Genomic DNA, 9270 nt, shown 5'->3' with positions numbered 1-9270 from the left:
GTGCTCCTGTCTTCCTTGATAGGTATAACTCTCAGATAACAGGACCCCCACTTATGCAGGATAACAAAGCTTTTACTGTATTTGTAAACATAACACATTTTAGGTTGTTTTAATTTGTATTCATATCATGTTTTCAAGCTTCTGCTTACAACCACAAAGGATTAGAAACTTCAGCTTTCTGTTGTTGAAAAAGTGAGTCTTGTAATCCTATGGCTCTAGGAGTGGTAAGAATAATTCTTAGATGGTTTACAAAAAAAGGTTACAAGACTCTTGTGTTGGATCCATTAAGGTTATGCAGTGTTTCATCCTAAAACGTGATTTTCTTCTCTTCATGTTTATACTGGGATCAATTCACTGAAATCAGTGGGGTTGCTTCTAGATATATTTGTGCAAGTGAGGAGGAGAATAAACCTACAGATTTCTAGTATCCCAATGTATCTTTTTAAATATACCTTTTGCATTCCTGATCTGTCTGAAGACTGTACAGCCTGACTTGCTGCTTTATTTTATTTTGATGGGGTACATCTCATTTTTGTGAGTAACACCAGCCATATAACATCATGAAGAAATATATAGCTGAAATACAGCATATGTCAGGTAGATGTAAAACCATCAAAGGCTTTGGCGTGTGTACTCAGTGTAAGGTTGGCACACACTTCTCTTACATAGCTACCTGCTGTGTTAGACGTGCATGATTCATTTAGGTTTCCCTGCTAGGTTTGTGGGGGTGGTTCCTTTCCTTCCACTGGCGCTATTATGCGGATATATGTCTACATCCATGTGTTAAGTTGCCTGCCTTTATACCACTAAACCTACCTTTATATACTTGCATTTAGAAATATCTTTATACTGCTACCAGCTAAAGGAAGGCTTGAGTTAATTATTGAGGATATTAGATGACCAGATCAAAGTTTCAAAAGCTGAAGGATTGGGTTCCCTTTGGATATCTTTTTCCAAATGTCACTGAGTCCATGCAATCAAGTTGAAAGTTTAAAAGTTTCTAAATTTCAGAATAGGCTTTCCCAGAGGGTTCACAGTGTTGCTTGAGCCAGCCAAAAGAGTCAAGAAGCATACAAACATTCATGGTACATGTAACTGAACTTTCTCAAAACGTACCTGCCAGATATAGATCCATATCTCTTAGTGAAGGTTTATGAGATTTTTATTTTACACATGCTAATTTATGCTTCCTTTCTTTTGGAAATGCAAAAATAGGAGCAGGATGTATTGTTGCCATTGCAGGATTTATTTCACAAGTTAAAGAAGCAGAAGTCACAAGTAATGCAGTGCAATCTAGATGGGATAGATCTGGTAGGAAAATGAGCCAGAGGCACATAGTGCCTATTGTCTTTAGTCCCTCTGTTCTTATTTTAGACCTTTTAATTTTTTCCCCATAGAACAGATGGCTGGTTCTACGACTAAATCATTAGAAGAAACTTATGTTCAGATCCCTGCTATGCTACATGCTTTCTGTACAGCTTTGGATAAGTCCCTTAGTCTCTTTGCCTCAATTCCCCACTTGAAACATGCGGATAATAACATATTCCTACTTCAGAGGGATAGTTGTGTTGCTAAATACATTAACAGTGTGAGAGTATTGGGGTGTGGAGACCTTCAAGTATGTAAGGTAGTTTTCTATTTTAAAAGGTTTAGAAGAAATTGATAATGCACTCTGTTCTGGCTTCCCATTCATTCCATCTTTTACGATCAAAAGAACAACCTCTGTATTTGGAAACAAGCAGTTTTGCTTTTCTCTTAGGGCTCATTTGTCAGTATCTAGCTGCTGCTGTAGCAAGAGGTTTATAATAAACTAAACGCCACTCATATATGGATTTATGGCAAATATGGGTTGAATTAATGGATTGCATATGGATATATTACATACAGTAAAAAATTAAATTCTGGTCCTGATGGCAGGTGAGTTGAATTCATAGGAACCATTTTTCTCCTTTTCTTTGTAGTTCTCTTTTCTACATGCTTTGTTTTCTTTGTAGATTTTACCATCTTGTTTGTTTAGCTCACTCATTTGGACTTCTCTGTTGCCTTAGGTCTTGTGTATTCATTTGCATGCGAGTCAAGTGAGTGTAAAATATTACCATTATGATAATACTTATGGATATTTTGAAAACAGTATCATGCTTTGTACCACCAAGGCATTCTGAGATGTGAGAATAAAAAGGACTTGTCCTACCTTTCCTTTGCATTTTGTCTCGCTGAACTAGGGCAAATGACATTTTTCTGCTCATTCAACTTTTATGTTAGGGGGTTTGCACTGGTGTAGCTTTACCCATACAAGAAACAAAAACCCGGTATAGAGAACCCTGTGAACACAAGATCTTCACTTGAACATCTGCCACTTCTTGTTCTGGTAAACTGATTGACAGCATATAACAAATGACAAAAAAATGCTTTGTTACATTCACAGGTCCTGTATATGCTTTTCCAGAAGTTTTGTGTCTCACCTTGTGAATCAATTTGCAAAGGATGATGGAACTTTGTATGGACACTAATCTACAAAACTTACAAGAGCATTTATGACACTATATACTGCAATTAGGATCCAGCAATTGGTTCATACTTCCATAAAAGTGGCCCCTGTTGCAAGGTTTGAACTACTATCACAGTAAATAAATTCTGGACTTGTATCTTTTAGCCTTAAGCCTCAAGACTTTCATAAGTTATTAGTTTTGTTGAAAGTGTTCCAATGCATTACATTTGCTAGTACTTGCATCTTCCATGATACAATTGATGAACTGATACTGCTTGTTAGCTGAGTTCAACAGCTATAAAATGCTGCAGCTGATCAGTTTTGTCTGTTGTCTGCAGTTACACAGGAAATAGTTACTCATGGTGTTGTGGATTAAGACAATAAGGATACCTACAAGCTTAAAAATAAATAAAATCCAAGGCACCCACAGAATCATCACAGAGAAAAAATAGAGTTGGGCAAAAAAAAGGATGCCTTTTGGGGGGCAGGGAGGATGTTTTCTGGTTACTGTATGATACTGAGCAACATGACTGGAGACTTTGTGCATACCATAATAGAAATGAATACTAATGGGCTAAACAGTGGCTGCAGACCCTATATGTGTGACATATTTCTCTTTGTGAAAGGCAGTGCATAGAGTTTAAGATGGGTGTCAAACATACAACTTGTGACCTGGGTCTGGGGGTAGGGTGAGTTTGACACCCCTGGTTTAAGACAATGTACCAGTTCCTCAACTTGTGAAACTGTAACTAAGATGAAGCAAATGAAGCAGCTGTGGTTAACACACATTAAAATTCTCAGGATTGTAATGTACTGTAAGGCAGAGTTAAGGCTACATTTGCAATATTTGGTGCTATCTGACTTTTTAGAGTTTAATCATGTACTTTAAGAGGCATATGTTTGTTACTTTGGAATTACGAATTACTTCGTTGAAGAGGTTTGCAACTTTTCCATTCTGGAAGGGTTTGTTTGCCTGCAATGGTATGTAGTTCTCAGGTGAAGCATTGCTAATTTCTTATACCCAACTATCAGTACCACTTCTCAGGGAGCTAGTGCATGGTGCAGGGCTACTTTAATCTTTGGAGTGGTTACAGGGAACGGGGGTGGGTAGGGGTGCAACATCCATATCCCCTAGAAACTAATATTAGTGTTTTGTTGGTTTTTTCTAGCTCTGTTGGTTGCTTTTGCTATCCTTGTCGCTGTGACTCTGATGTACTTCCTAGGATCCTTTGTATCCAAGTAAGTGCTTGCTTTCCATGACTTGTGTATCCTTTTTGTTCTGATTCGATTTTATGAGCTAGCGATATTAGCTAAGAATTTTCCTTCCTGCTTTAAAATATTTGCAACCTCTATAAAATGTGCATCAGCCAGATTCCAAACTTTGCACTCCAACATTTTTGAGGCAGAACTGTTTTTTTACTTTGTACAATGCCTAGCACTAGAGGGAGCTGATCTTAGTAATAGATGCTTTTTTAATTTTCATCATTTTTATTATTTCCATATGCATATGTATGTATATATTTTGCACATGCATGCAGCATAAGAGGGCTTTTCTTTTTAGAAGAATAGGTATGTTCTGCAGTTTTCTTTTAAAAAAATGCTCATGCAATATATTTGTACACACATTCAGTAGTTAAGGATGGGGCTAGTTCCAGAGGAAGAGCAATTAAAATAGTGTGCTGTGGTTTTGGAAGCTTGAGCTCAAAGCCACTTCAGAGTCTTGCCAAAGACTGCCTGAAGCTGTAAATGGGTACTTGGTCATTTAAGTTGGGAAGTGAAAAGAAGCTTGATGGGACACTAGTCATGCCACTCCTTGTATGTTACTGGCTACAGACACCGGTGTGCCTGAGGCATGCTAGCCCAATAGGCTGCTAGGGTTGGGAGGCTCTTGCTAATGCTGAATGTGTTTTGGTGCCATGCAGGCTAATTTTACAGTCATTGTACAAACACATTGACACTGGTACCATCTCTCAATTGTCGTGCAGCAGTTGTTTGCCTCTAGTGGGAGCTGCAAGTGACTCCCACCAGAAATTCATGTATTTGGTATAGTTTAATGTTGAAGGCATAAATGTTGGGAGAATACGAGTTTAAGGAGGAGTCAACATGGTAGGCTTTTGACATTAGTTAGGAAGGTGCAGGGCAGAATTTTCAAGCTAACACATCCATGAACTACAAATGACTTTCTAGCTGCATTCGCTATGAGTGTTATCTGCATAACAAAAATGAACTGCAATTTTGGTTGGCTTTCCCACATTGGGTACTTTAGGAGCACAAGTCTCATTGAAAATCAAAAGGATTTGTAGTCTTAAATTCCTTTGATTTTTTTTTTTTTTAAATCACCCACAGAGAATTTTAGTGGGTTGTCAGTATCTTTGTATATCAGGCCATAATTTAGGTGCTTCAGTAGGTGGGGAGTATAACAGGTTGCCCTCCCCAGCTCCATTTTCCCTGTTATCTGCGCCCTTGGAGTCCCCTTTAAGGTTTCTTGTGTCCTGCTCTCTACTCGTCTGCCACATCTTGATGGAAAATTATTATACTGATGTTCTTGCAAGCAGGAAACTGTCTATTATATTTCATATGTTGGGGTCTTCTGCCTCCACGGGCCTTGACCCCTGCCTTTCTCTAGCTAGGCCTCCCCATCTAAATCCACCAAACAGGGTTTGACTCTGAGGCTCTAGTCTTTTTTTCTTGTCTTAAGGCTCATGGACCTCCTTTCTGCTCCAATCTGGAGTCCAGCCTCACTGGCCCAGAGGCCTGGCTATTGGGCATACAGCCAGGGGGAACTGCAAGTTCAAGGCCAGGGAATGGCCCCAAGCCCTCACTGTCCCAGTCCACAAAAAAAAAAACCCAAAACCACACCTCAGGTGCACCAGACCACTCTGGCTTTTTAGGATCGTGCCTTCTGGTGCCTGGGTCTGTACACCCTAAAATCCTGTGCCCATACTAGTGCTGGGGCCTATGTATCCCGAATACTGCACCTTCTCTGGTGCCGGCGTCAGTGCACCCCAAATCCTGTGCCCACACCGGTGCCAGGTCCCCATATTGTAGTGTGGTCCCAATGAGGCCTCCTCTTTCCCCAACAGCCTCGCCCAAACGACCAGTGTTATTGAATAACAAAAAAAAATATGAACAGTCCTGTTCATGGGCAATAACCGCCATCAAGAGAAATGTGATTAAGGAAGGCAGCATGCCAGCTTACATTTACACAGGGGTTCGTGCTTCTGCTCCCCACTGTTGGCTATAGTCCTTCTTCTGGGGGTTGCTGCCATCTCTTTGGGGTCCTCCGTAGTTCCCCATCTCCAGCCTTTGGATTGCTCACCAAGCCTCTCCGTGGAGCTGTGGGACATACTTCTTCCCCTTTGGCTGCTAGCCCCTACTGCCGCCCAGCCCAGGGTTTTATAGCCCTGGCCTGCCCCCTTCTGGTCACCTGACCAGCTGGCCAGGCTCAACTTTTAACCCCTATCTTACCAGCATGCTGTGCCCAGAAAGTTCTGGTTTTACAGGGCCAACCTGTCTTCTGGTAACAGGGCTAGGGTTCCCTGTTACAGGGAGATACATGTGTCTGAAAATGTTGGCAACAATGTTGGCCTGTCATTTTTAACAGTGTATGTTTTCCAGGCTGCAGTGTACAGAAGAATACTGCCATCTGCTTCAGGGCAAGTGCTTCTTTCTTGTCTTTCATCATGTAAGTATGATAATAACAATAATAGTGAAAACCCTTTTTCAGAACATTTTCTTTCTCTCTTTTAATAGTAAAATGTAACTCCATGATATTACAGCAACCAGATGGGGGTTTTCCTTCCAACAGATGGGTGGGACCTGGCTTATCCTTTGTCAGATACCATGCAAATTACATTACCTGATTATCATCATCAGGCTTGGTTGGGTGGGTGCCAGAGTGGTCAGGTATGGTATAACAATAGCCATTTATCACACCCAGCCTTTCCCGCCTCTCAATGAGTAAGATAAAATTATCTAATGGAATCAGTTCTACAGGAGCACATGAGACTTGCTGATGTTTTGTTCTTGGTGTCAGAGCCTTATAAAAGACATTTCCATTCTGATAACAATCATATCTAGTAGCTGCTGCAGTGGGGTTCTTATTTGTGTTCCTCTCTCACTGAATAGCGATGTTGTCAGAAAAGAGGCAGATTTTTTTAATATGGCAGCTAACATGGTTGTAATGAGAATGTCACTGCTAGGACAGACTGGAACCATCAAGGGCAGCATATTAAGGAAAATGTATACATGACAGTTAACAGAGAAACTGTGTGCAATAGCTAAAACTAGCCTACTTGTGACAAAGTGCATTAGTTTGATTAATTAGGTTTAATTTTAGCTGTCTCTCTTTTGGTGTTGAATGGTAAATCTAGGAAAGTCTCACTCAGTTTAATCCCTTGGTATTGTTATTCTGTATTTTCTTAGGGTACTTACTTTTTCACATTCAGTGCTAAAAACAGAACCTTCATTCTGTACTTGGAGAACTGTAAATTATCACTCATTAGAGTTTGGATATAGATCATTTAATAGCAGCTGCTTCTTTTCCTATCCAGAACAGGGACTAGCATTTCATCCCACTGTTCTTAGTATGCTGATGCCCAAAAGCCTTTATTAGGATTTAAGGCCTCTTGCTTCACAGTATGCAAAAGCTGAATAAGAATCCTTCAAGAACTTATGATCTATATGGACAAACTGGGTAAAGAAAGAGTTCTCCTACCTATACATGTATGGTTTCAGGATTTTGGATACGAAGGTGCAGGTACATTGTCCTGCGCTGGAGGGGTGGCTGCAGCCCAGCCTCCCTCTTTCCTTCTCCCCACCACAGCAGAACAGACAAATTATATTACAGGACCAGCAGGGGGACACTCTTTTTAAGTCCCTCAAGCAGGTAAGAATCTTCCCTTTCCATTTCCCTTCATGCTCAGCAGAATGGTCTCTTCTTTTCCTTCTCCTTATATTTCCTCCCTTCCCCTCCTCCCATTCACTGCTGCCACTGTCCCCAGCTGACACAGACGGGAGTCACTCTTCCCTTTCTCCAGCCAGGCTGCATGTGGAGATAAGCTCATCTCAAGATAACAGCAGGAGCAGCAGTGGGTTCCCTTCCCCTGAGCCTGCTCCTGGGCTGGAAGGCAACACCAGTAGGATTAGGCAAGAAAGAAGGAACTACCTGCTACTGTTGCTGTTCCTGGCTGAGCCCAGTGATATAGCTCCTCTCCTGTTCATGCCCCCAAAACAGCCAGAGACAGCAGGAACAATGGGTGGGGGCCAAGGGATGGTAAGTGGAGGGGAGGGAATGTGCCATCAAACATGGAGGGGAAGATGGGGGAAATCTTTACCTGTTCTGAGGATTTTGAAATTAGTTCCCTGGCTGCTGCTTACACAGTGTGTTCAACTGAAAGGGGGTGTGTTGACACCAGTGCACTCCTACTGGATCTATCCCATCCCTATATGTGAATCATGAATGCAGGCATAGAAGAGCCAAGTGGCTTACTCAACATCACCCAATGAAGTCCACTGCAACTCAGTCTATTCCCCAGGAGAAATATGAATGTTTCAATGAAGCTTTTGTTCCAAATGGAATTCAAAGTAGATGTTTTGGAATTTGGCATGGAAAGAACCTGTGAAAAATGTGGAAACATCAGTTACTTTCACTATGATACTTATTTTCCTCCAAAGGAAATGGATGAGCTGGCAGATCCTGATTCCTGGGGATTCATTGGACTGTTCTCATGAGGTGGGGATAGACTGCATGACCTATGGCTCTAGCTGGGCATGTCAAAGTCTCAGTGGGGTTTATAAGACCTCCAGACAGTGGAAGCCTGGCTTTCTAACACTGTCAGGCAACCTCAAAGGGAAATATGGCTGAGTTTGGTGGGAGTTGATTGAAACTCTTATTTGTTTTCATGGAACATTTTGATCTGAAAAAGCATTTTTAATAAGACACTACTTAGACATAAAATTCATGACTATACCTCTAGACTAAGGGCAGACATTCAAAAAACCTGAGCCTGTATTGATTCAGTCTTTGCAGGTTAGTCTAACCTGGCTAGGCTGAACTGGTTTGTAACTGGAGAGAGATTCTCTCTGGACTGAAGAAATTCAGGCACATGCCTGTAGTGGCTCAGGCTAGAAGCTAGGGTGTGCTAGAGTAACCATCCCTACCCTGCACAATGCTGATCTGAGGGGGGTGGGTGTGGCCAGGCCCTGGCAGCACCTGATTAGGGAGGTCTGCCTGAACCATCCCAGGCTTTCCCCTGCTGGCTGCTCAAGGGATGGGAGTGTTGCTAGCCCTCAGTCCCCTGCTAGCAGTCTGAGGCAAGCGGGGAGTGTGCAGTAGGAGTGTGCAAAGCTTCAGGTGGTGATTTGATCTGGAGGCGATTCAGCCCAATTCAGTGGCTGAATCTCCAAATCCAAATCAAATCGAATCAGGGGACCAATAAAAAGGTCCAAATCAATTCAAAGCTCTCTGAATCTTTGGAAAAGATTCAGAGAACTTTGATTTGAATAGTCCCTGCCTACTGCAGCGGGGAGCTGGAGCTGGACTCAGAGCTGGTAAGTAAGGGGGTGGGGAGGAGGACCTGGAGGTTGGGGAACGGGACTATCGGGGGACCCCTGCTTGCTCCCCCAGACCCCCCATCCCACCTGCCCCAGCTCCTGTTGCTTTAAAAAAAAAGCCCGGGTGCTGCCGGGTGGGAGGGTGATCCCTGCTGCCCCCCCACTGCGTGGGGGGCTCTGCATAAGCCCCCTGACCCCCCTCACTCCCCCAGCCCCCCCCCACAGCT

The 9270-nt window shown here is 42.4% G+C and overlaps 1 protein-coding gene across 1 annotated transcript in view; it reads left to right on the top strand.

Moving 5' to 3' along the window:
• The first annotated feature begins 3654 nt into the window (after nt 1–3654).
• LOC109287345 (heparan-alpha-glucosaminide N-acetyltransferase-like) overlaps nt 3655–9270 on the top strand; it is a 356204-nt gene continuing 350588 nt past the window's right edge. Inside the window, 2 exon segments of the mRNA XM_019502327.1 lie at nt 3655–3727; nt 6107–6173. Coding sequence (XP_019357872.1) covers nt 3699–3727; nt 6107–6173 — 96 coding nt within the window. The 5' untranslated portion in view covers nt 3655–3698.

This window comes from Gavialis gangeticus, unplaced genomic scaffold (genome assembly GCF_001723915.1).
Source record: "Gavialis gangeticus isolate Ggan-Ray unplaced genomic scaffold, GavGan_comp1, whole genome shotgun sequence".
NCBI lineage: Eukaryota > Metazoa > Chordata > Crocodylia > Gavialidae > Gavialis > Gavialis gangeticus.
Note: the sequence above shows the minus strand (reverse complement) of the source record. Positions and strands in the feature narration are given on the sequence as shown.